Here is a 27,728-nt window from a genome sequence, read left to right on the forward strand (position 1 = left end):
TTATTTATTCATTAAGGATTTCTGCCTCGTCCCCACAACCGCTTCCCATTTCCCTCCCCCTCCCCCGATCAAGTCCCCCTCCCTCATCTGCTCGAAGAGCAATCAGGGTTCCCTGACCTGTGGGAAGCCCAAGGACTGCCCACCTCTATCCAGGTCTCGTAAGGTGAGCATCCAAACTGCCTAGGCTCCCACAAAGCCAGTACGTGCAGTAGGATCAAAAACCCACTGCAATTGTTCTTGAATTCTCAGTAGTCCTCATTGTCCGCTATGTTCAGCTAGTCCGGATTTATCCCATGCTTTTTCAGACCTAGGCCAGCTGGCCTTGGTGAGATCCCAATAGATCATCCCCATTGTCTTAGTGTGTGGGTGCACCTCTCGTGGTCCTTTTGACCCTGTCTGCTGTGAAACTCTGGTGGGTTCCTCACTCACTATCTGGATGAAGCCCTTTCCCCATGCACCTGTGCACTAACCTCAGACCTGCATCTTCATAGTGTGGGTGGTTCACCACGGGCCGGAGAGCAGAGAGTTTCACACTTGCCATGGTGGGCATGGCGCCTGCAAACACTGCATCTGGAAGCAATGGCATGGTCTGGCATTACACTGGGCAGCACCAGTAGGGGTTTCAATCAAGACAGCCCAGCTATTTCACACGTCACACAGCTGGCTGGGGCCCAGGGAGATTCACAAGATTCAATGCCAGCAGCAGAATGAAGCCAGGAGGCCGACAGAGTACAGATCTGCAGCCAGGCTTGGGGAGCAGGTTATCAGCACCGAAGAGCGCTCATCACCTTCCCTTTCTTTCCCTTTCCTTCTTTAGTCCACTGGAGAACAATATCCAACTGACTGGAAAGTTTGAAAGACACTTTAAGAGTCAACCACTTCAAACTGGGACAGTAAGTTTCCATAGGGTCACATGGATTAAACAGCGGGTCACCAGTAAGAGGAAATGGGAAGGCTAATATTGAAATTCTATTAAGGAAGGAAACATAACAAAATTATGCTAAATATAGCACCTACAACTTTGGAAAACTTTTATAGATTTAAATTTCTGGAAATGGCAAAATAAATTACTAAGGTTATATAGCATCCCTGCAAGTCATGTAGCCAGTAGTGACAGCTCCTTTAAACCCCGGGTAGGATTTTGTGGTGACATAAAATTATGGAGTAAAAAGAATCCTAGCGAGATAAAAAAGCAACAGGTGTTGTTGCTCTTTTTACCTGGCTTTGTGCTGTATCTGATCCATTCTATGAGCTCTTCTTGAGGTAAATTGCTGAACTCCCCTACAATGTTCCACTGGGTTTGCAGGTTTGCTGAGCCTTGAATCGACATCGCTGCTAGCACAGCGAACACAACAGTACCAGGGTGAACTTTGCCAAAGAGCCACCCAAAGAGCTGAAATCAAAGTGAAACACTGGTCACTGGCAGTGCAAAGCAGTATGTTCCAGTGAGAAAACCATCCTGAGGAAGAACTCAACCTCTGCTGTGGTCCCACGTATGGACTGTTGAAAATGTAATTTTATGATCATGGCTGTGGGAGGAGACAGAGGTTAGAAAACAACCTCAGTGGAGTCAATTCTCTCCTTCCACCTTAGGTGAATTCCAGGGACTGAGCTCGGGTCACTGTGCTGGCATCAACACCTTTACCCACTGCGTCATCTGGCTGGTCCAGAGAGCAGTCCTTCAGCATCCAAACAATTCTACCCAAGAGGGACACAGCATCAGAAGCACTGCAGAAGAGCCAGGTCACCTGCTTCCTTTACAAGGCCCAGTCAAAGAAAAATGAGCACCCATTTCTAAGTGAGTCCGGGACAGGCTAGGGACACAGCTCAGGAGCCTGGGCTTGGTCTCCAGCACCACAGCAGGAGCAAGCTTAAGCCAGTGCAGAGTTCTAAGTTCGGAACATGGTGGAGAGACTGTTACCTGTCCCATTAATGCGATGGGAGTCAAGATGGAGGACTTTCTTTCCTGTCCCAACCCAGTCTAAAGGGAGGAAAATGAGGGAGATGGGAGCCTGGAACCCAGAAAAGCAACACACAATAAAGCAACAGTGCTGTCCACTGCTCTCTTCCCGGGCATCTCCTGACTAACCGGGCACTGGATCTCAAGCTTCTGGGGAGCAGACACACAGTTTGATTTTTCTGAGCTGGTGCTTAGTAAATGCTCGTTGCAGGTAACATAGGTGATGCTTCTGCACAGCCTCTTTGCTGATTGACTGTCAGGTAGCAGCAGCACAGAGGAGCGAACATCTCTACCCACAATTATATGACAAATAGTGAATTACACGTGGAATAGTCAAGGATGATTACACTTCAGAGCAAAATCGGGCACGTCTATACAAATGCACACACAACAAAAAATATTCCAAAACTTGATTCTGAATAAGACAATATAATCTGAAAGATAACTTGAAATCCACTTTTAGAAATTATGTGATATAAAGATTTAAAACTTTCTATGGTTGAGCTGTATTTTCTACCGGTGCCTGTAGTGAGAACGGATGGAGCCAGGCTGCGCTGATTGCACTTGTTTGCTGAAGACAGTGTCTCAAGGCAGAAGAACCGACATGAGCAGCTCGGGCCCTTAGGTTAGGAAGCTGCAACAGAACCAGAGCTCCAGTGGTCAGGAGCTACAGAAACCCTTCGGTCAGCACTATCTTAGGGCCACTGAGTAGCTAAGGCTGGGCTAGAACTCACCATCACCACACGTTACCTGTCTGGAGCAGATCAAGGACGCCATGACACACATGTGTGGTGTCAGGAAGAGCTTCAGTCTCATGATCAGAACCCCGAGGGCTGTGTATGCCAACAGCTGCAGAGCATGGTAAACCAACTGAAGGGAGGGAAGACAAGGGCTCATTTCTACCATTTGCCAAATTAGGAACATACTCTTAATCTGGACATATAGAAATGATTTCTTAAATGATTCTTCCTATGTGGTATTTTTATTAATTCTTTGAGAAGTTCAAAGAAGGTGTTTTGAACACAATCATTCTCAACACTTCCACTAGGGTCCTCTCATCTATGTCCCCAAACTCTCCACACCTTAACTTTGTGTTTTTCTTTAGAATAAACAAACAACAACAACAAAAAACTCAGAGTCCATTTATGCTTCCCGTACATACACACATCCCCCCTCCCTCCCTCTCATGGTTGCAGACCATCCACTGGAGCACTGTGGACCTACCACATCTTTAAAGAAAACTGATCCTCCTTCCCTTAAAAGCCACCAGCTGTCAATAGCTCCTCAGTTAGGGGTAAAGGCTCATAAGCCCCACCAGTCCATGCTAGAATGCAGACTGAAGACTGTCTTGTGCAGCTGACCACACTGTTGTAAGGTCATGAGTGTGACAGTCCGGTCATCTCCAGAAGCAGGTCCAGTCCTCCTTGACCCCTGAATCTTATACTCCCCATCCCCCATCTTGGGAGCTGGGCTTGGTAGGGGGAGGGGCCATACAGACACCACATGAGGGGCTGAGCATTCTCCTGATGTTTAGTCTCTGCACTCTGGTGAGAACTGAGACCTGCCTCAATCTATGGGTATAAGACCCTGTTAAAATGTGCTTGCAGGTGGCACCATTTTAACAACCTGAATTGAGAGAGCTACTGAGTCAGGCATCTGTGTAATTGTACTCATAGTCCCACCTGCAGTTAACACAGCCAGATTTCTGGATCTACCTTGTTCCTGCCATCAGACCAAGGCACGGAAGTGGTCAGGGGAATAAAGGTCACTGCCACCCAACCACAGTGCTCTGTGCTGGGCTGTGTGGAAACTGCTCAACTCAGGAAGGTAGGAACAGAAGCCAGCCACACCTCTGAAGCTTCAGGACAAGGTGGGCGGAAAAAAATGTGGCATTCCACCAAGCAAAAACACCTTGTACTTGTACCTCACTGCGCTCCAGAAACTGCTATTACTGTAAGGCTTACTCACAGACCAAAGTCTTTAACATTTCAGCAAAAGAGGTACCCAATCAGCCTGTAACATTCCCACAAAAAAGTAGATAAATTAATGACAAATGCCAATAAACTTAGATACTAGCTCTGCAAAACAAAGTCCATATATATATATATATATATATGTTAAATATTTACCTCTCCGTGATCAAATTGGTGTTTTCTGAAATGGAAAAACAACCAACTCATTACTGAGGCACTCGCTCCCTTTATTTGTACTTTTATCTCCACATATGAGCTTTTAACAACTTCTATAATATTCCTCCCACATACATATAAGTAAATGAAAATAACTAAAAGTTTTATCCCAATACTAGTATACAACCATGTAAGACAGTTTATTTGAAAAATGACAACGTGTGTCTGACTAGGTACACATTTACTATGGCAATAATCATATGGTGTACACCCCAGCTCACGTGAGGCGTTAAGTGACGAATTCTCCTCAGACTTAGCCCATGCACCTGCTTTGTCCCCTGGTGAACCCTGAGTTCTTTGTGCTAGTGCTGCACCAGAGATGGCAGGGCCACGGCAGTCACGTGCACAGTCTTCTCAGGCAGACAACAAATCCGCCCTTGGCTTTGTTTGAACATTCTCCTTTTTTTTCCCTGGATATGTGCTTAGAGACTGACAAGTCCCGCCCTCATCTTTCCCTGCCCATCATCAATTCTCACAGTAGCAAGAAGAGCAGTTATAAAAAGGGCCAGTCAGCCACCTACTCCTTTGCTTCAAAGTCTAAAATGGATGAGGTTCCTCTGCAATGCTGACTCTCAATTCACCATCTGCAACATAACTCCTCCAGGGCCCCACTTCTCTCCCTGCACAGCTACCTCCTCCTTGTTCTCTCCTGAGTGCAGTGACCTGGTCACAGGCTAACTGACCCCTCAAGCCACCAGGAAAGCTTGTATCGTACCAGCGCCCACCCCATGGTCATGCCTATCGCACTGCCCTTCTCAGAGGAGACAGAATTCACACTTGTATTTTGCATATCACTTCACTTGCCCTTCCACATTAAAATGAGACAGACCTGCAAGAGACCAGGGTACAGATCTATGGATCTATCCATCCACCTTTTCAAGCCTTGAGTACTGAACACTCAGGAGATAGAGGGTTGACAAAACAAAACAATCCTTATCCTCTCAGTTTACATATAAGTCAAAGGGAAAACATGGGGTGGGATAAGACTCTGTCTCACAGTGACCAGAACTGCAGAGAAGATGTAGACACATGAGTGCCCCGAGAGGCACCTGATCCTCAGGCTCACCACCCCTGAATGATATCTGAGTGGGTTCAGAGATGGGAGAGACCGGGGGGCCCAGTGGGCAGTCCAGTGTAGGGAGGTTCTGCTGGGCCAGCCATGAAGACAGTGTGCTTGAAGAAGAGAGAAGGCAAAGACTAAGAGAGGAGTAGTTGGTGTGAGGTGAGGGGTTAGAGGCAGAGTCAGAGAGGCAATGGTGATACAGAGCTAAGTATGGGAAGAGATAACCATAAGTCTGGATAGAATTCTAAATATGATAATTACAAGATCTGCATACTGTTTGTATATGGACCTATGAGCAGAATCAAAGCTTATAGCTTCTAAGACAAGATGCTGAGGGATGGAGGGGTCTGATAGGAAAAGACAGGACTGGAAATTTTCTGATAGAGAATTCCGAGCTGTTCCCAAGGCTTGAACACAGATGAACATCTATACCAGTGATCATCCTCGCCAACCTAGGCAGAACACAATCTAATTTGGAAATCTAGTCTCAAAAGATGTGGATGCAAAGATTTCAACAAATGCACTGGTCAAGTGTGAAGAGGTGGAATGTGCCTTCTTCATTCATTCCAAGCAAAAACCCACTCTCCATTTCCTGAGCACCCCTCACAGTATTAACAGGCTACAGTTGCCCACAGATGGCATGGAAGCCAAGCCCAGTACTCCCGTCAGCCAAGTCTGCACCCAGGATGACCTCCAGGCTGAGGCAGTCTCTCCATGGGCCATGGCTACTCTTCTCTATCTTCAGGGATTGAATAGAACACTTAATGGTGTTCACATCCAAATTAAAACGTGCCTTTTTCTCTTCCCTGCTCTATTTTCTAATGGCCCAACTTTTGTTCTCATGTAAATGAGATGTCAACATACCATTCCTTTTTCCACAGGGAGCTTCAGCCCTGCTGAACTGAAACCACGAAGCTTGGGTTTTCTGAACCCTCTGTAGCAAAGCTGTTCTTCAGGAGCACTTCTAGTTTCCTATGAAAAGTTCTACTTTCCTTTTCCAGAGTTGTACACTATGGTTCTAACTTGGAGGCTTCTCCAAACGCTTCTAAAAAAATTACCTCAGATGAATTGAAATTTTGACATTCTATACTAGAAACATTTCCCCTTTCCTGCCTATCCATGCAGGAACAAAGAAGGCATAGTTATAGACAACTATTTCTAAATGACACAAAAGACTTTGCCGTGTGTTAGCAGAGCTCTGGAGCTAAGGGAATGGTAGAAAGGGGAGGATACTCAAGTTATAAAAGAAAATGAATGCACACACAGCTTAACAGTATAGCTGTCATATATGTATATTGTTTGGCTTTTGAAAAAAAACGATATACGATTGAACTATTTTCTATCTATTTTTTTATTTTTTTAATAAATTTACTTATTTATTAAAGATTTCTGTCTCTTCCCCGCTACCCAATTCCCTCCCCCTCCCCTAGTCAAGTCCCCCTCCCTCCTCAGCCCAAAGAGCAATCAGGGTTCCCTGCCCTGTGGGAAGTCCAAGGAACCCCCACCTCCATCCAGGCCTAGTAAGGTGAGCATCCAAACTGCCTAGGCTCTGGAACTCACCAAGGCCAGCTGGCCTGGGTCTGAAAAAGCATGGGCTTGAACTATTTTCATAAAGATGGTAAAGCACTTCACTTTATACCTGGACTGTAATTTCATTTTGTACTAATACATATTTTGACCATGCTAACTTTCCACATTACATGTAACACCGTACCCACTGTCTCCATTCATGTGAACACTTCCACAGCAAGTACCTGTACTCAGGGAACTGCTGACTTGAAGAGCAGGCCCACTGTATGGCTTCCTGCCTCAGCCAACTATAGCCCATTTCTCCCAGTTGTGCAAGCACTGAATATTAATAATCATTACTAATCTGGTAAATAGAAAGACTTTCATTTTGTTCAAAATGTCTCAATCACCAAGACTGTAGGCCTTTCTGAGCCTCTAGGTGTCAGTTGTAAATACTCACCCTTTCAACCATCACTCTTTCCCATTGGCTATGGAAAGAGCAGGAAAGAGCAGGCTACAAGGAATGTAAGAAACCAATTATGGGCAAAGGGTTCAACTCCTGCAAAGCCCAGAGTCAGGGACAACTTACCATCATTAAAGGGCACAAGAAACTTTCCAGGGGCATAAGTGTGGTGGAGAGGGAAAAGGTAAACTCACTCTTCCTTTGGTTCCCTTTTCTGAGTCTTCAATTCACTTTCTAGTGTGTCTGAACACGTTCCTATTAATTCTTCTAGGTTCTTTATATGTCCTTGGCTGATGTGGGAGTGTCATATATCAGTCTGTTGATTTCATTGGGTAAGCAATAAAGAAACTGCTAGGCCCATTTGATAGGCCCACCCTTAGGTGGGTGGAGTAAACAGAACAGAAGGCTGGGAAAAAGAAGCTGAGTCAGAGAGTCGCCATGATTCTTCCACTCCAGGCAGACACAGGTTAAGATCATTCCTGGTAAGCCAGCTCTTGGGCTACATAGATTATTAGAAATGGGCTAGTCCAGGTGCGAGAGTTAGCCAAGAAAAGGCTAGATATAATGGGCCAAGTGATGTTTAAAAGAATACAGTTTCCGTGTAATTATTTCGGGTAAAGCTAGCCGTGGGGGTGGCCGGGTGCGGGGGACGCAGTCCGCCGCTCCTTATTTCAACACTTGGCTGTCATCAGTCCTGAGTCACATATGAATATTTCCTGTAACTGTCCTTTTCCTTTCATAATACTTCTAACAACTTCTATCAAACAAGTACTTCTGGCTGATGATGTCAACCTTCCCGGCATGTAAGTGCTGCATCCTGCTGAAAAGACCTGTGACTTCTTCAATTACAAGTACCTCTCTTTGTAAATTTCTAGGTACATTTGGTTGCCTATGTTTCAAAATTGCTTAATAGGGAAGTTAAGTTAAAAAAAAACGAGGAATAGATCTAGTTTTATATTTCCCTGTTTATTTCTCAAATATGAGAATCTATTGGTCTCCATACAGAATAATCAATTTTCTCTGCTGAACTGGCAAAGTCATGTCCCCCTAGGAAAGAGGATGTGGGTATCATGGTCAGATGTTGTAATACGAGGAGTGGGGCTGCGTCTGCCACCCGGCTAGCTATACCTGAAATAATTACACAGAAACTGTATTCTTTTAAACACTGCTTGGCCCATTAGTTCCAGCCTCTTCTCGGCTAACTCTCGCACCTGGACTAACCCATTTCTAATAATCTGTCTAGCTTTTATTATTATCTGAGGTGGCTTACCAGGGAAGATCTTAACCTGCATCTGTCTGGAGTGGGAGAACCATGGCGACTGCCTGATTCAGCTTCTTTCTCCCAGCATTCTGTTCTGTTTACTCCGCCTATCTAAATTCTACCCTATCAGAGGACCAAACAGTTTTCTTTATTACTTAACCAATGAAAGCAACAGATAAGATACAACACCCACCTCCATCAGTCAGACTTCTCTGGGTGAACTCTGACAGGTGCACACAGAGAGGAAGGTGGAATGGTGCTAATGGAAAACACCACGTATGAAGTGTAAAACATGTAAGCACACAAGTAAATACTGCAATAAACAGTCAACAGTGGAAGTAAGAAAGTTAAGTGCATATTTACCTTAGATGTGTCTGTTGTTTAGCCATGACACCCCAAATATCACTAATAATCTGAAAATGGATTTTAAAGACTTTAGAAGAGCTGTTATAAAGAAAACAGATATCAAGACTCTTAACAGAAATATAAGAAGTACAGAGATAAGAGACAACTCAGAAAATAATAATTTCAACATTATCTGTACTACCACAGTCCTTGATGGTGATACTTAAAGCATCCTGTTAGGAAAATTACAATGCCCCATTTAGGATGTGGGCAAAAGGCTCAAAAGGATGAAATGACCTTCCTGAGGGGACAAACATTAAGAAGCACTGCTGGTCCTGACACTCCCGCTCCTTCCCTATCATGGAGGTGGTGGACACAGACACAGAACTGTAGAAGTGGCTCAGACACAGCAGCTTGCACACACCCTAGTTAAACCCTTGGAGGAACCACTGGGCTGCTGCCCAGGCTCTTCTACTCTCCTGATTGGTCTTAGCATTTCCGGCCAAAAATCCTATCAATGACCATATTTCCAAGGTACCAAAAGGAACATAGTCATAATTTCCAAATGGTGGGCTTTTAAATATTTGAAAATAATTTCCCAGCTTCTACTTGAATCTTTGCTCTTCAAATTAAACAGTGCGGCTTCATTCATCTGACCTACTATATTTCATCACATCTTGCCATCAAAGCTGCAGTTTTTTGTTCTGTTTTATTGGGCAGAGTCTCATCTTATTGTGTAGCTCTAGCTGGCCTAGAACTCAGTACACAGACCAGAATAGTCTAGAACCCACAGATATCCATCCACCTGCCTCTGCCTCCCAGGTGCAATGATTAAAGGTGTAAGCTATCATGCCTGGTCACTGCAGTCTTTGGACAGGTTCTTGATGGTCAGAATCTGGTCATTTTTGAGGATAATTATGTATGAATCACAGGTCATCCCAAGTACAGATGGGGTGCAGAACCTGGCATACAACGAAACTGAGTAAAGTGACAGAAGCCGAAACAAGTGGAGTCCAAAGCTGAGGGCCAGCAGGTGTCTGTAGGAGAGGGCTAAGATTGAGTCTAGTGAGACAATGGGCACGAAGGGAGCTACTAACGTCCTTCATCTTCCAAGGCAGTGTCTGTTTACTCCATGGGGCACTGGCTGAGTGACATATCCAAATATGCTATGGGGGAGTACGAAGCACAGTACAAATACAACGTGAACAGTAATCACAGAACAGAATATCCCACAGATAAATACACTGTGTTATCACAAATCACTAGAGATCAATAAATTGCGAGGCTTTGGCATCTCTTCTTCGATTGCACGCTAAGCTCATCTCTTAGGTCTCATGTAGTTACAGCCTTCACAAGCTACTTAAGAAACAGTTGCACGCCGGCTTTTCTTCATAGAAGACTGGTATTTCTCAGGCCTAGTTTACACAAGGGCTTAGAATTTCATTATCAAAGGAAACTTGGAGCCTGAACATGTTATCCACTTCATCAATACACTGCACTTCCCCAATTCCTCTTTTTTTATTAATAATAAATCTCATTCAAAAGTAACAGAAAACTGCTCATATATCATATAAAAAGTTAAATATTAAATATTTTAGAAATATTACTCAACATTAAAATCCAGTCAATAATAGACATGACTTCTAAAATACATGATCAGGAACTAAACTGTTCTTTCCTGGGTCTATTTTAGGCTAGCAGGGAGCAGAATATCTTTAAGATCTGTAAGCACTCATCAAAGGCCATCAGTAAGAAAATACAGAATGTTTCGAAAACTCAGTATAAAACTATCCTATTATTGTGTAGCCAAATATTTCTAACTACTATACAAAAACAAGAACACGTTTAATTCTGAGAAGTATCCTGCGGCACGCGCACCTTTTTGACGATTGCAGCAAACACGATGAGAACAACAGGAAGCAGCAGTGTCTTTGTGTATCTCAGTGGAGTCTAAAATTGAAGGGTATTTGTGAGAAGGAAATGTTTTAATCAAACAAAACTTCTTTTCAAATGAAATGGCTGAATTTCTAGAAGCATAGGTAGAGAAATACAAATATTCATCAACCAAAGAGGCCAACCTATCTACTGACTCCCATCACTGAAACTAAAGCACGTTTCCATAGAAACACATTTCACCAATGCTGAGTTGAAAACACTAAAAATACAGTTTGCAAAACTCGCATGAAAGACAACTATAGATTCTTCTCTTCACACACTTTGTCTAACTGAAGACTCACTATTCATCCTAAGCACAGTGATTATTTACAGGGAAGAAGCTCCGTATACATTTTATGTATATTCTTAGCCACTGCATTTCTTTTTCTAACACACAAATGTACACGATAAATTCATAGAAATGTATTTAGTAACACAGTCCTGTGAGCTTCTCAATTATGTCCCACTCGAGGCCCGGTCAGGATGCTGCTCTTTCACTTTTGTGAGTCGATCACAGGTAAGGTCTTCTTTACTCTGTTACACATTTCAAGCATCTTTCCAGGTCAGTCTGGAATTGTGTTACACTCCCTCAAGTGACAGACACTCAGCTGCCTGGCAGCACTGTCCCTAAATCCAGATACACATGGAGACAGGAATATATACAGGAGCCAGACTTTCTGTTTAAGCTGAATGGAGTCATGCCATGCCTCAGTACACAATATATCTCACTAGATGGACAACGACCACTCGGGGGTTACAGAAGCAGGCATGACGATCTCTGTAGTCTCTGGGCCTTCTACAACATATCACTTTTCTGCTTATCTTCACCTCTATTTTCCTTACCACTTTCACGAAGGGTCTAGATTTCCTCTAAACCGATATCTAAAGACATTTTTCCTTTGATTTTTTCACTATCATTTGTTTAGTTTTTATCAGCTATTATGAATCAACAGCATAAATAGGATAAATGAAGACCAAGATGCAGTTGAAGTCATCAAGGTACACCTGACTAAGAACAGATAAGTCTACACTGAAGGCTGCTGGCCTGGCACTTGGGACACAGAATTACCATAGTGGGAGAACTGGAGCAATGAATATGTCAATTAAGTAATGGTCAGTTTAGTGCATTCCTACAGATATAGCCTTAGAGGAAAGTGTATCATGTGTAAACAGCAATAAAGGAATTCAACATGGATGGGGATTCTGAGGCTAATATACACATGCTTGTTGAAATAAACTACCTCAAGAAGTATTGAAATAATATTTCACTTAAGAGATCAAAGTACTTTAGTATGTGAAATCTCATTTTATCTTCACAGTATCTGTTTGCTGTATACTACTAGAAGCTAGTAGACTTAACACAACGAGTAAGATGTGTTCGTTCAAGACCATTCATTCCCACTGCAAGATGCTGTCCCACAAATCACTACCCCACTCTCAGGCTTTCCCATAAACATCAAATATCTGAATCAAATTTTCAACAGAGAAATGTCAGCTATGAAAAACTTGTGCTTAATGATATTTAAATGCAATGAGATCATTCGAATATCCATACAGTAAGTGGAAGCGTACGAGCCTGAGAGCCTGACTGAGCGGTGGAATGCTGTCTCTGAAAAGAGGCTATTGGAAATGCCTGTGCTCACTCATCCAAGCACTGTGGCCATTGTGAATGCATACTTGCAAATTATCAACACGGAAAAGGTCATAAATAAATATAAAATGGGAAGGCTTGCATTAGGTTGCTGGACTTCTTTCTCTAAACGAAGTGTGGACCTGAAACAGCAGGGCACGCTTTGTGAAAAAGAAAAGGGTTGAAGTCCAGGGAACAACACTGGAAATCAGAGCTTACCTCCCTTTCCATGAAGTCAAACTCTGCTGCACAAGTATATAGTAAGGTATCAAAATCCTTGTAACTAAAGAATTTTGACGTTAGTAAGTTCCCAATATGAGCCTAGAAAGAAATCAAGTCAGGAATCATTATACTAAACCAAACATCACAATTATGCATTGCGTTTTAATCTTAAGAGTATCTAAAAATAGTTTTCACTGTATGAAAAAGTCCATTGTTCCAAATCTGGGCTTTTATGTTAAAGAAAGTTCTGTTCTGTTCCTCCAAACTCACAGCTGCGTCCCCTGTTCTGCCAGCAAGTGACAGCTCCCAAAGCTTCCTACCAATGTCTACTACCCGCCCACTCAATGCCCAAGGCTTTACCCTTGAGTTTTTCTACTCGTGGTGCTAAACCTGGAAAAAAACAGTTCCCCAGCCCCACCTTGCTCTCCCCCAGGAGGAATGAGCCTAAGAACTCTTAAGATTTCTGACAACCACATAGGAAGCCAGGTCTGGAGGACAGAGGGGAGGCTGAGTCCGAATGTGGGAAGGGACTTAGCAGACAGTTTAAAGGCAGCAGGCACAGAGGAACTGGCATAAAAGTCACCTTCTGACAGACAGTCAGGAAGGGCTTGTGTGCCATCCCACTCTATAAACGAGAAAGGAAGGCTTGAGGGCATACGATGTTCACCAAACTTTCAAGTTAACTATTATCTAAAACAGCAAAGTCGAGGAGAAGAGGCGATTTTGCCTATGGTCTCGGATCACAGGGGCTTGTGAGAGTGGAGCAGGAAGGATGGGGACTGTGATGACGCAAAAGCTGTGGAGAGAAGAGGCAGGCGGATACACTTAGGAAGCTGGAAGGGTGGTTATGTGGCCCCTGAAACGGCCCAAGGAAACAAATCCCAAATAAAATGAAGAAAAATTTCCTACCAAAAGGCAACTGCCATTTACACAAAGAGCTTAAATTATCTAATTAGAGGGCAGATGCCCAAACTGACTTAAGGGAACAAATACAATATTATGTTGTTTACAAAAGATAAACCACACCAAAGCATAAAAAAAAAATAAACAACATAAGTTTGAAACAAAATCCTAGGGTAGCAGCCATGGAATCTCACAGAACTAAGTTCAAGGGCCGGGGAGATTCAGGAAAAGGAACTTGCCATGAAAACTGATGAACAGAGTGTGGTCCCAGACCACAGTGGAAAGAAAGAATCCTCCCACCCCTGCCGCTTCCCTGAAACATACTAATGAAATATAAAATTCAAGACAAAAACAACACAGCGATTCAGGGAAACCTGTGAAAAGACAATACTATATGCTGGTGAGCGAAGAGCAAAGCCGACGACACATCCTGCATGTGGACTACTACAGAGAGCCACGCGTGTGGACTACCACAGAGAGCCACGCGTGTGGACTACCACAGAGAGCCACGCGTGTGGACTACCACAGAGAGCCACGCGTGTGCCTATGAATCTGACAGCAGTAGAGGGGCAAGAGAAGATTCAACATAAATTAGCATAATATAATTAGTCCATAAATAAAGACTATAAACTTTACAGGAAGAACATACACATTTTCCTTAAGCACAGTAAAAAAATTAAGTATTTATATGTAGCATGTCATATTAGCATGTTGAAACTGCATATAAATTTTTTAATCATAAAAGCAGTAAAACTAGAAAATATCTGGGAATGGCTTCGGCAGTCCTTCTGACTGGAAACTAAATAGGCCAAAATTCAATAACCTTTAGATCAAGCAGAAAGTCACAAAAAGCAAATTTATAAGGTATACAAAAAGCACTACTTTCAGGAATCATTAAGACAAATTTACCAGAAAATAAGAGTGGTAAAAGCAAAAGGATCACACATTTTCCTATGTGCTTGATCTTACAAATGGACTCTATAAAATTAATCTCAAAAGAAGAGCGGTTACAAAGGGGGTGGGAGAGGATGATGTGAGGGGAGGTGGTCGGAGGACACACAGTTACGGTTAGGTAGGAATAACCAGCAGATCTACTGCACATCAGATGATTGCCACCAGCGACCCTTTTGCATTCCACAGCAAATGCAGAGAATGGATGTGACGAGCTCTAGCCACAAAATAACAATAACAAAACAGTAACTGCAAAGTTATGTGAAAAAAGGCTGCTTTCTAGCAGTCCACCATGCACGAAAGCTTCCCCACATGACGCTGTACATGGTATACACATACAATGTTACCTGTCAAGTTAGAAAAGTTGAAAACTTAACTGTTTAACAATAAAAGACCATTCCCGATATATGTACATATATAAAACTTACATGTGCAATTCTGAAAGCATGCGCCACTCGGTCGCAAACAAAGAATGTGCAAAGCAGCCCTGAGCACACCCATTAAAGCTCCAGCCAGATGGCTAAGCTCCTAAGGAAGTCGAGTTAGGACTGCAACCCTCCTCACACTGAAAATCCTCAGTGCTGTAGGCTTCAGTGTTGCTCTTTGCCTACATTTAAGGGGGAAATGTCAGTTCTATTCAAATGCTCTCTGAAAGTAGGAGATTGAACTCATCTTAAAAAATTCAGGAAGTTACCATTGTTCTGAAGACAAAATCGTTAAGTAAGAAAAACTATGATTAACACCTTTCATGATTAAAGGTAAATATCCTTAAAATACTAGCCAACTAAACTCAGCACTATTAAGAAAGAACAAGATTATGGAATAATATTTTGGACACTATGAAGATGTGTCTTTGCCAAGGCACCTTCTGATTGGATTAATAAAAGAGTTGACTGGCTGGTAGCTAGTCAGGAGGTATAGGTAGGACAGCCAGACGGAGGATGCTGGGAGGAAGAAGGGCAGAGTCTCAGGAGACAGAAGGAGACACAGAACAAGCAGGATGGGAGGTGTGGACGTGAGGTAATGAGCCTCGGGGCAGCACACACATGAAGAGAAATGAGATGTTCTAAGAGCTAGCTAAAAAGAAGCCTAAGCTAATGGCCAAGCATTTATAATTAATAATAAGTCTCGGAGTGATTATTTGGGAACAGGTACGAGGACACAGAGAAAGTCAGCCTACAGAGTAACACAATGAGCAAATGAGATTGGCTTCAGAGTCCAACACTGGGTCAGGGAATGTGGGAACTTGGAGACATGGAAGAGAGGGTCAGAAATTCCCCAGGACAACTACAACTCAACAAAAGTGTCACAAAAAACCACATCACAGTCTTCTAGTCTAACAATTACCACGCTGTATTTTGTGATAAAAATGAACTGTGAAGAAATGGGAGTATGTGGCACTCCTGCCTAGGCTGTCCCGTCTACCATCATGGATTTTCCAGCTTGCTGGGTCAATGGCAGGGCCCATTGACCACCACCAATGGGGGTGGTGGGCCCAATGTCAAAAACTTGATTTTGAGCCTATTACAAACACCTGTGCTATCATCAGCACCAGCAGGAAAATGAGAGATGAAAGCCTTCCTGTGAAAAACTACAGCTTCAATCCCAGTGACAGGAACTGAAGATGGGCAGACTAGCTGTAATTGCTACAGTGAGAACCTAGAGATGAGACAACCATCTAAGGGATAAAGACATTTTCACACTCCTGGAGGACCGGAAAGCATACACATGATCCAAGAGAGCCCAAGTATTCTACAAACCCACAGCTGATAGACAGAAGGCAGTGTAGACTTTCAGGGAGCAAGCAAAGGGGCATGTAAGGCAGGAAAGACGTGATTTTATATATTGATTGCCTTCTTAGAAATAATAAAGGCCAGAAGTTTTAAAGAAACTACAGTCCACAAACAACTCTGCAACCAGCAAAATGAGAAACCACAACAAATAACCTAAACACTGGAATAGAAACGAAGGTGGACAGAACCTACTGTTAAGAGACCTGGCTTATGAAAAATTAGAAAATGGAGTCCTATAGGTTCAGAGTACACAAGCCTCCTCAAGCACAAGAAAGGGAAGTAAAAAGGATGGAAAATGCTGCAAAATACAAAGGCAATATAAACCCCCTTTGTTCTTTTTCTCTTCATTTAAGATATAAAAGCACATAAATCAATGATCAAAACTCATGCTCTTGGCACTAACACAGATATCCAATGTATGACAATAATGGCACAAAGGGAGAGCAATCAGACTCTGAACCCTATAGATTTAACCTCAAGATTGTTTTAAATAAAGATATGTATTGTAATCTCTAGACCCACCACTAAAAATTAACTAATGAAGAGTTATTTATTCACAACTCAGTATACTGCAGCACAATCCACCAACCTAGCAACCTAAGTACCCACCAGTGAGTCCACAGAGGAAGAAGATTGTGTGCGTGTGTGTACACAATCAATTACAACAATAATAACCATGGCAACACTAACCAACGCTTCTTAAGCACTGACCCCATGCTACACTCAGTAAGCCCCTTTAATTTAGGAAAACTGTAAGATCACAGGCGAGGCATGGCTATTCCAACCTGACAAACTGTAAAGCTCTGCTAAGAAGACTTTCCTTCGAAGGGTAAATGGGTTTTGTTGCTTGCTTGTCTTTGTTTTGTTTTGAAAGCTCCAGGATTCACCTCATTCATGACGAAATGAGACCTATATAAAATGTGCAAAGTGCAAATACTTGAACCCTAACAGCTGCTAGCTCCTCAGACTAGAGAGAACTGGCAGGTGAAGGGACAGACACAGGCTCCTCCCAAAGGATAGTGAGCGAAGAAGGAAAGACACAGCCCTTTCCAGGGCTGGGGAATAGGCCCCTGCTTCTTTAGCAGCAGCACACTTAGAATGCAGTTGCCACTGGTATCGCTCTCTGCTTCAGTCCTAGAGGCCTTCGCATGCTTATGTCATCTCTTGTGTGGAGATCTGCACTGACATTTCATTTCACTAGAATGTTGGGCTACGCAAAAATGTCAACCGTGCCTTCAGTCTGAATCACTGGCTTATTAGTTTGTCTCCCAACAGAAAGAAAGCAGAGTCCACACACCTGTACCGGAGCTATTGTCTCCCCCTTCTTCCTACGTTCTGCATCCAACTCCCTCACTCTTCCCCTCTCATCTGCACAGATGACTTCTGGTCAATTCCTGATTCTCCTCCTATGTGCTCCTGTAGAATCCTGAACTTACACTCTTACTTGCCATAGCCTTCATTATCTTTTGTATTATTATAATTGCTGGAAGTACCAAACTTAGAATGTGCTGATCACAACATCAAAATAAAGTAAGCAAGTGAGGCCAGGGGATGGCTTGAGGGAGCCAAAGCATAAGATTAGTCTGCCTATACGCCCAGCATTGCCAAGGGTGAGACAGGAGGATCACTGGGGTTTGCTGGCCACCGCCTAGCTTCAGGTTCATGGGAGATCTTGCCTCAAGACAGTGGAGAGAGATGATAGCTCATGTCAAGTCTGTTCATGTATAGGCACCCACGCAGGTACCATGAACACACATGCACACACACATATAGAGAAACAAATAAAGCAACTATTCATAAGAAGAAGCCTGAAGATAATAAATCATAAACATTATCATTTTATTCTCTATCCTAGCCAAACAAAACAAAATTTCTTAAGTCTAACCTGGCTCTAACTGTGAATAATAGCATCTGAACAAACATCCCACAAGAACTGAGCACAGCGAAGGTGGGGAGGGCAGATCTCTATCTATGACGGTGAAGACACTGTCTCTTTGGTTTTAAAAAGAGACCATAAAGAAGTCAGAAAATGGCTGTACATGCCTTAAATGTTAGGCCTTAGTGTTCAGAGTTCTTGTTTGACATTTTCTACATCTTTGTGACATAGAAATATACTAAAAAGGGGCTGTGTTAATTCTGGAGATTCACACTATATACATAATCATATTTTTGTGATTGTTTTTCTTGTATTAAAAAGAGAAAATAATATTTACTTCACTTTAGAATACAGCTTAAGAAATTGTACTCTAATAATTCCACTAATTTACTCCCTGCCTATTGGATAGTTTTCAAGTCTTTCCATTTTAAGCAACAATAGACTTACATCATCTGCAATGCCGAAGATTCTGGAAGTCAAATACTTGAGTGTAACAGTTCCACATAACCAACAACACCCTTGGATAACCTACAAAAGAAAAATAAATAAAACAAACTTTCTTCCACCTTCTGTAGCCTGGAGCAGTGAACGGAGCACATGCTTTATCCTATGTTAGCAATACTAGCCCCAAGGGAATGTCTTCTAAAAGCACATTGTTCAAAAACCAAGGGTTATTATAGCTAAAAATAAAACTGAAAACATAGGACCTTCCTAGCAAAATGTATTTCTGTCTTATCAGAGATGTAAACAAGAACTCCAGCTTGACTCCTACAGTGGGGTTGTCACACATGGCTGTCCTCAGAAGAAACATGGGGTAATAAATAAAACTTCAGACAGAGCCCTCATACGCTTATTACAAAGCAAACAGGCCCCTTGTGTGCATAATTTCTTAAAAAGTAAAGCACAAAACCAATGCTGTATTTTAGAGAAGAAAACACGTAGGTTTATTCTTACCCATAAACTAGGTTCAGATACATTCATTTTTAGCAACTGTGGTTTCAATGCCAGCAACCCCTGAATAGGAACACAAATGAATACTCAGACACTCAAGTAACAATTGTTCTGAATAACTGAGACTTTGAAAAATATGAAATTCAGCACATGATTGATTTATTAATTAAATCTGTTCTTTGACATTTTCACGCATGTATGAACTCCATCCTAATTAATCTACAGCCCTGCCTCTCTGTCCCCACTCTTTCTTCCTACACATTTCTCTCCGACATTCATCTCCCTTGCTTTGTTTTGTGGATTTTTCACAATTGCCACCCCATGTCCACATATGCAGTTAGTGATTTCAAAGCATACCTCAAAAAAAAAAACACTAAAAATTGTACTGTTATTGAGAATGTAAAATTGAAAAGAAAATCAGTATATAAAAGACCTACTTCTCTATTTTCCATATCAGGTTTACCTATGATGAACCAAGAGGTATACAACAAATTCAGAAATTTAAATAGCTCATAAAAGCATAAGATTCCCTTTAAGCTTAAAATTCCTGACTTACGTGATGAAGTACACATGAGATTTTACTGTCCTAACAGAACAGCTCTGTGTTAAATCAAGTCTGTCCAGGTGCATGAATCCTAAACTCTATAAGCTCCAGTGAGAAAAACAGACTTCAAACTTGGCAGAAATGACTTAGAGAATTTGTTGATCTTAATCCCAGGGCACAGCAGTAGCAACTCCAAGTTTAGGGCTGCAAATAGCATCACCTCAAGCCCACGGCTGTGGCTAAATATACTTCAGCTACAGAGTAATAAATAACACATCAGCTACAGGTAGTGCCTCAGGCTGGAGAAAGCATGTGTGTGTCTTGGAAATGGGTATTTTAAAGTAGCTACTTGTGAGGCAGAGCTGTAAGACTCTCCAAATATACTAATGGGCTCTGGAAATCAACTGAATCAAAGGATGACTATTCAAAAGGCAGAAAGCACTCCAACGGGGAAGTGCAATGTGTGTGTTATCAAGACACAGACCCAGCTGGAGTGCGTGTGCCACAGGCAGAAGTGGAAACCGGGTTTGCACAGCACTGTAATAATAAAGCCTGCGAATCAGAGTCATTTCCTAAAGGTGCACCAAAGTCTGAATTTAAGACAACTTTTAGATTTAGACTGAAACTGGAAAGATGAAAAGAAATCAGGAATCACAGAAATCTCCTGCAATGAACTCAAGAACAAAGCAGGTGCAAGGGGAGCTGAGGGGAGGAAAAAGCAACCTAGGGACAGCAGGACCTGAGGCTCTGAGCTTTCCAATGGTGATGCCACTGAGTCTTAATTTCTGCAGTGAGAACTTCATTGCTCCATCGGGTAAAGATAAAGCTGATAAACACTTTATATGACCCTGCAGAAGTTACTCACACATTCCAAACCAGTGATAGAGAAGTTGAAACTGTTTCAAAAACAGACAGGGCCAGACAGCTTAACTGAACATAGTGAGCTATCAATAAAAAAACCAAAGCCTGCAGCGGAGAGGATGTGCTGAGGAGATATGGGGAATATCTATGGTCATATTTCACTGTATACATTCATAAACTTCTCAAAAATAAAGCTTTTTAATAAACAGTTAAAGGAATACTTACCCAAATTATCACCAAAGAGGATGCATAGTAAGATGTGAGCAACATCGAGTTCCCAAACATCAACACGAAACAAAGCACAAGAGAAATCTATAAAAATCAAAGGAAATACAGTTAGTGCACACGGACTCAAAGGAAGAATGTGGATGTTCATTTTCTAATTGTACACTCCCGTGATTGAGGAAATTTAAAGCACTCAAAAAGGGCAACCAGGCAAGCCCAGCTCACTCTACATCCCAAGCCCCACACTCCAAGACAAGGTGCGTGCCATCGCCAGCCATTTCCTGCGCACCCTCCCAGACACCAGCATTTCAAATTCTAGTTTACATCTCATTCACAAGCCACGAACAGTCACCCACCCGCAAGCTATCCTTTCTTGCTTTGACTCTTAAACATGCTTCGAGAAGCTTCCCATATCAACCCAAATCTATCTAATTCATGCTAAAAACTGAAAAAAAAAATGCCACTCTACAGCTAACTAACTGTTCTGAGTACTGGCCAGCACCTAAGTGCCTTCTAGTTCTACCCCACTTTTTTTATTCCCCGACCCAAATGACAAGGCCCTTCTGGGTGCCCCTTATGCACCGGTCAACCCATTGCTATAGATGCCTTCTAGGTACATCTTATGTACTGGTCAATCCATTGCTATAGATGCCTTCTAGGTACATTTTATGTACTGGTCAACCCATTGCTATAGATGCCTTCTAGGTACATCTTATGTACTGGTCAATCCATTGCTATAGATTCAAAGAAAACTGATGGATCAAGAAACAGTCTTTTCAAAAACAACAGACAAAATACTGACAAGCAGATGCACCAGTTTAATGCCCACATACTGGATGAACGTTTCTGCTGACCCACACTCTGACTCACCCTGCACGCTGCTTCTTGAGGGCTGCCCAGCTTACCTGGGCCAGTGCTCCATCATTGCTTCCCCTTCACTACTGAATGGCACGAGACACTGCCTCCCATCAGTTATGTGTGCATTATGAGTGGGAACTGCTTATTTTTACTATGTGCTTTTACTGTTGGATTAGTGTTTTTTTTCTTCAGGCTCTTGTTAGATGTCACAGGAAACAAACACGCTACAAGGATTTCCCCAGTACATTTTTTCTTTGTCATATTTTTGTATTATGATTACTAGTTAAATTTTTATGTTAGTCATATCTTCTTTAGGTCATCAAGACTTACCTTTATAATTTAGAAAGCTTTTAAAAAAATAAAAAGCTCACATTTCTTTGATATATTTCCATTTGTGTGTGGATTTCATTTCAAAATACACTACAACTTGAGAATAAAAGGTACAATCGTTTCAATCAATACAGAAAAGTATTTGGCAATTTTCAGCATCATCCAGTTACAATACACTGAACAAACTGGTGAAAGGCTGGATCTACCTCTTCATAACAGAGACCACATATGAAGCCACAGCAGGCTCTTTTCTCAACACTGAGAGACCGAAATCTCTCCCTCAAGGGACAGTGGCATGGGACAGTGTAAACTTGTGTCATTTAGATGGGAAAGAAGACATCCAAGGCAAAATGGAGATGAAAGAGTAAACAGTCTGTTCACAGACACATCTCTGTAGGAAAAAAAGCCTAAAGGTGGGAGAACAATTGTTAAAAGTTCAAAAAAGTAACCGCATGTAAAGTTCACACACAAACACATACACACAAAAACAACTTAGTATCCACATGCTAACAAGAAACAATCTCAGAGAGAAATCTAGAAAATAAGTCCTTTGCCAATAGCATCAAAAATGAACAAAAATACTTAGTGGTTAGCTTAATCGCAGAGGCACAACACTTACACAAAGAAATCTATAAAATGATATTGAAAGAAATAAAGACATAAACGATGGAAAGGCAGCTCATATTTATTGTCTGAATGCTGTTCCCATGCTATCAGCACCCAGACATCTACACAGTCAGTGCAGTAACTATAAAAACCCAGCATCTTTTGCAGAAATAAATATTCATTCAGAATCTAAAGGGGCACAGGGGAGATAAAACAACAGTGAAAAAGAACAGGGTACAGACTCAGACTTGGATTTTAAAACTTGATATGAAGCCAAAGTCCTAAAAATGCTGTAGGGCAGACACCGACCAATGACATTGAACTCCAATTGAACTCAGACACAACCCCTCCAATGAGGGGACCGATGCTTTTTGACAAGAATTCCAACATCAGATAATGGAGATGAGACAACCCATTCAAGGAACAATGCTTAAGAAGCTAGACACTCCATGAACATGGACCGTTATCTAGTGCCGTCCCACAGAGAGAGCTTAGAAGTTGTCACTGGGTCTTAGCAACAAGTAGAATTGTATCATGCAGAGAAGTGAGATCACAGGGAAAACTGCCTCAGGTGGAAGAGAAAGACAGGTGCCACTCAAGGCAGCGGAACACAAACCCCTGCGAAAGCAGCCCCAGAAGGGGGACTTGCACTGTGACGGAGGGATGGCAGCTGCAGTGGCCAATGGGAAGGGAGCTTACAATTCAGTCATTTCTTTTTTTCCTCTCAGGGAAAAAACCACAAAGGAAAACCTTTCGATGCTCCAGCAGGAGGCGAAAACAGTGCTGCTCTGAAATATGCCAGAGCATCCCGTTTATAGGAAGAAGTTACGCTAGCATTCTACATTCTTTTCTGGAAGATGGGAGCTGAGCAAACTTTTAAATCCCTTCTAGGGCACAAGATTACTCCCATTCTAACTCAGATGATGACACCATAATCAAACTACTTCAAGTATTTCCCATAAACAGATGAAAAACAAACAAAAAACTCTAATTCAACAAAATAACAGCAAACCAAATTGGACAATGGGTAAGAAGACGCACACACTACAACCCGATGAATGTACCCAGGCAGTAGCATTCAGCATTTGAAAACCAATTAGTATACAACATCCACAGCCTGAAGAATAAAGCAGGGAAAGAAAAATTACCTGACCAAGTTCAACATGCATTCATAGTTTAAGGGAAAAAAACTGCAACAAACTGGGGATGGCAAAGACAATCCATAAACTTGGCAAAGATCTACAAAAGACAGAGACCCACACTGGAGCACTAGACTGAGCTCCCAAGGTCCCAATGAGGAGCAGAAGGAGGCAGAACATGAGCAAAGAAGTCGGGACCACGAGGGGTGCACCCACCCACTGAGACAGTGGGGCTGATCTATTGGGAGCTCACCAAGGCCAGCTGGACTGTGACTGAAAAAGCATGGGATAAAACTGGACTCTCTGAACATGGCGAACAATGAGGGCTGATGAGAAGCCAAGGACAATGACACGGGGTTTTGATCCTACTTAATGTGCTGGCTTTGTGGGAGCCTAGCCATTTTGGATGTTCACCTTCCTAGATATGGACAGAGGGGGGAGGACCTTGGACTTACCACAGGGCAAGGAACCCTGACTGCTCTCTGGACTGGAGAGGGAGGGGGAGAAGAGTAGGGGGAGGGGGAGAAGGGTGAGAGGAGGGAGAGAAGGGTGGGAGGAGGGGGAGGGAAATGGGAGGTTGGGAGGAGGCGGAAACTTGTTTTTTTTTTCCTTTTCTCAATAAAAAAAAAAAAGATCTACAAAAGTCCATGTGTGTACATCAGTGTTAATGTAGGGTAACAAGCTTTCCTGCCAAGCTTTCCTCCTACTGTTGCTTCTAAAAAGTCCACATCCTACAATGAGGAAGGATGCTAAGGCAGAAGGAAGAAATCAGATATCTTTGCAGATGACATGGCAATTTGTAGAGAATATCTCAACCAACCAACAAAACCAGAGTTAATAAGAAACTGCAGCAAGGTGAAATGTGGGAAAAGTTATCCATTACAGCAGCAAGAGTTTGAGATTAATAATGCATTGCTATTTAAGCTAGCATCTGAAAAGATGAACTATATATAAACCCAAAAAATGTGCACAAGATCTCTGGACAGAGGTTTACATACACAAACATATACAAATAAGTACTTAAAATAAATGTAATAATGAATGTATATTAAGTATTTGTATATATGTATGTATGTACATATATATACACATATACACATGCATATATATGTGCTATAGAGATTTGCATTGGTACAGATCTTGGTTTGTTGATACAAATTTAAGGTCAATTTTATTATATGTATATTTCTGCTCTTGATTAAGGTATTGCGTTTGTGTAGCTCATTTAAAAATGTAATGTATAACTAAGATAAAGAAACTGCCTTGAGCTGTTGATAGGGCAAAAGAAAAGGGCTAGGCTGGGAAAACTAAATGGAATGCTAGGAGAAGGAAGGCAGAGTTAGAGAGAAGCCATACAGTCCAGATGGAATTTTACCCGGTAAGCCACAGCCATGTGGCAATATACAGATTATTAAAAATCGGTTAAATTAATATGTTAGAGTTAGCCAATAAGAAGCTAGAGCTAATGGGCCAAGCAGTAATTTAATTAATACAGTTTCTGTGTGATTATTTTGGGACTGAGCAGCTGGGAACCAAGAAGTGTCCTTCTTACCACATATATGGGCTGGAGAGACAGCTCCATGGTTAAGAGAACTAGCTGTTCTTGCTAAAGGTTCAGGCTCACTTTCCAGCATCCACATGGAAGCTCACAACCTTCTGTACCTCTAGTTCTAAGTGATCCAATGCCCTCTTCTGACTGCTGCAGGCACCAAGCACAAATGTGATACATAGATATACATACAGGCAAAATATATACAGATCTATATAGAGAAAACTATGCAGCACTGGTTAAAACATTCAAATAGGTAAATAAATAAATCTTTAAAATTAAAAATTCCAACTCCAAGAAAGTCAATGCCAAGATCATGACAAGTTGTAGACTAAGAGAAAAGTATTGGCAAAAGGTACATCTGAGCTGGGGCTGCAGCTCGGCAACAGAGCACTGGACTAGCATGGATGAGGCTCTTGGTTCAATTCCCAGTACCCAGCTTTAGAAGGAAGAGAAAAGTACCATCTGTTAAAGGATTGTTATCCAAAATAATACAAAAAATTAATAAAGATTTAAACTCTGTAATAAAATGAACAATCAAATTTTAAAAAAGAACAGATGACAAAGGACCTGAACAAACAGGACAGCAAACCAGACACAGATAAATAACGTGGAAGTGCGTTCAAGCGCACTGCAATGAGACAAGCATGATGTACTGATCAGAGTGGCTGATATGTGGTTCAGAGGAAGAAGTAGAGAAGCAGGATCCCCTTTCTCTCTCTCACACCCATCTTTCTTCTCTTCTTCTCTCCCCCTCTCTTATGGTAGGAATGCAAAATGATGCAACCACTATGGGAAACAGTTTGGCAATTTCCTAAGCACGAGATAAACTGATTCCTATGATTGAACAATCACTTTCCTTGATATTTTTCCAAATGAATTTAAATTGTAAATCTACACTAAAGGCTGCAGGCAAATACTTCAGCAGCTTGTTCCTATGTCCCTCCATAACTAAAGGGTAAACCATGACACATAGCCCAAGAAAGTCAAAATGTTACTCGGCTATTAAAAAATGAGCTATCTAGGCGCAGGAAGAGTAATTTAACTGCCTTCAGCAACTGAGAGGAGGGGATCTGTGAATGGCTATGTGCTGTCTAACTGCAAACACACACATTCGCACAAGGCAGAACAACACAGACAGCAGTGACCAGGTACTCGAGCAGGAGGAACTGTGACACCATTCTGTGTATGCGTCATCATTCATCAGATCCTGTACAATACACAGCGACCAGAGTCAGTCCTGACGGAGGCCAGACTGGGTGCTTAGGACATGTCAATGCAGGCTTAGCAGCTGGGAGAGCAGTGCCGTGCTGCTGCAGGACACCTGCGGTCAGGGTGTCACGCAGAGGATACTTTCTGCCCAATTGTGCTATAAACTGAACTTGGCTCTACAACATATAATCTTTTAATTAAAACAAAAATGCAGGGATATTTCATTTGTATTTTAATAAATATAGCTTGCCTGAAGTCAAAGAGCAAAAGAGCCCCACTGGTCAGCCTTTCAAACCAGGCAGTGGTGACACACACCTTTAATCCCAGTGGCTACACTAGTTTGCAAAGAAACCGGGCAGTAGTGGGGCACGTCTTGAATCCCAGCCCTAGATAGGAATCTAAGATGGGAGGAGACAATTCTCACACATAGTCTTGTTCTGAGATTCCTAGAGGCAGGATCATCATTTCAGATTGAAGTAGAGGTAAGAGCCAGTGGCTGGATGTTTTGCTTTTCTGACCTTCAGGTTGAACCCCAAATTCTGTCTCTGGGTTTTTATTAATCATGCTACACAAAGACAAGGAAAAGTTAAAATGAGACATTCTAGTCTATTAGATAGGTGACAATAACTTTTCAGAGGCAGAAAAAAAAAGTCTTTTTCTTTTTATTTATTGCAGAGACTATAAAATGGTACCATCGCTGTAGGAATTAGTACCACTGGATTGCCAGTTGATCAATTCTACTCTGAAAACCCGAAAACATTCTCATGTTCCTAGAAGTGTTTTTGCTGTAGTTTAAGTCCAGAAGCAATACAAGTGTCCAGAGCAGACAATACCATGTGATACCTCTCTCCACCCCACACACATTATCAACAATGGGATGCTGGTCTCCCACAGAAAGGAACAAATCACAACACATGATACAACACAGAATAAACTGGAGACAATGCTAAACTAAAGAAGCAGGCTAGGAAGACATATGCCGCACCATTTCAGTTATATGACATATGAGACAGTCATTAGCAGAGCGAGAACACAGCGCTGGTTTCCATACTGTGATGGGAGGCTACAGAGCCATGTGCAGCAGATGCAGAGCTTCAGCTGTACACAATGACGGCAGCTCCTGAACTGGACTGTGATGCTCGCAGCCAGTGTGAGCACCACTACTGTAACCCAGCTGCCCGCTTCCAGCTGTTCAGAGGACACATTCTGTTACATGACCTATACCATGTAAGATGTGGGGAAAGTTCTTTGGGGAAATAATTCCATATATATTTTTCTTGATATAAATTTAAGAATCTAGGCCATAGGCATGGGCTGCACTTGACTGACAACCGTGGATGTGAGTGACACCTG

The 27,728-nt window shown here is 42.1% G+C and overlaps 1 protein-coding gene across 2 annotated transcripts in view; it reads right to left on the minus strand.

Moving 5' to 3' along the window:
- Dpy19l1 (dpy-19 like C-mannosyltransferase 1) overlaps nucleotides 1–27,728 on the minus strand; it is a 105,925-nt gene that overhangs the window by 8,359 nt on the left and 69,838 nt on the right. For both annotated transcript variants that reach the window (XM_041657456.1, XM_041657455.1), the window contains exons 11-20: nucleotides 20,682–20,768; nucleotides 19,055–19,114; nucleotides 18,548–18,628; nucleotides 12,575–12,676; nucleotides 10,669–10,740; nucleotides 8,809–8,858; nucleotides 4,090–4,114; nucleotides 2,711–2,830; nucleotides 1,219–1,393; nucleotides 471–570 (exon numbers count right to left, since the gene is read on the minus strand). In XM_041657456.1, coding sequence (XP_041513390.1) covers nucleotides 471–570; nucleotides 1,219–1,393; nucleotides 2,711–2,830; nucleotides 4,090–4,114; nucleotides 8,809–8,858; nucleotides 10,669–10,740; nucleotides 12,575–12,676; nucleotides 18,548–18,628; nucleotides 19,055–19,114; nucleotides 20,682–20,768 — 872 coding nt within the window. The remainder of the gene's footprint in view (nucleotides 1–470; nucleotides 571–1,218; nucleotides 1,394–2,710; nucleotides 2,831–4,089; nucleotides 4,115–8,808; nucleotides 8,859–10,668; nucleotides 10,741–12,574; nucleotides 12,677–18,547; nucleotides 18,629–19,054; nucleotides 19,115–20,681; nucleotides 20,769–27,728) is intronic.

The sequence above is a fragment of the Microtus oregoni genome, unplaced genomic scaffold (genome assembly GCF_018167655.1).
Source record: "Microtus oregoni isolate MIOR12 unplaced genomic scaffold, Mior012 000008F_ref0000371, whole genome shotgun sequence".
In the NCBI taxonomy this organism is placed as follows: Eukaryota; Metazoa; Chordata; class Mammalia; order Rodentia; family Cricetidae; genus Microtus; species Microtus oregoni.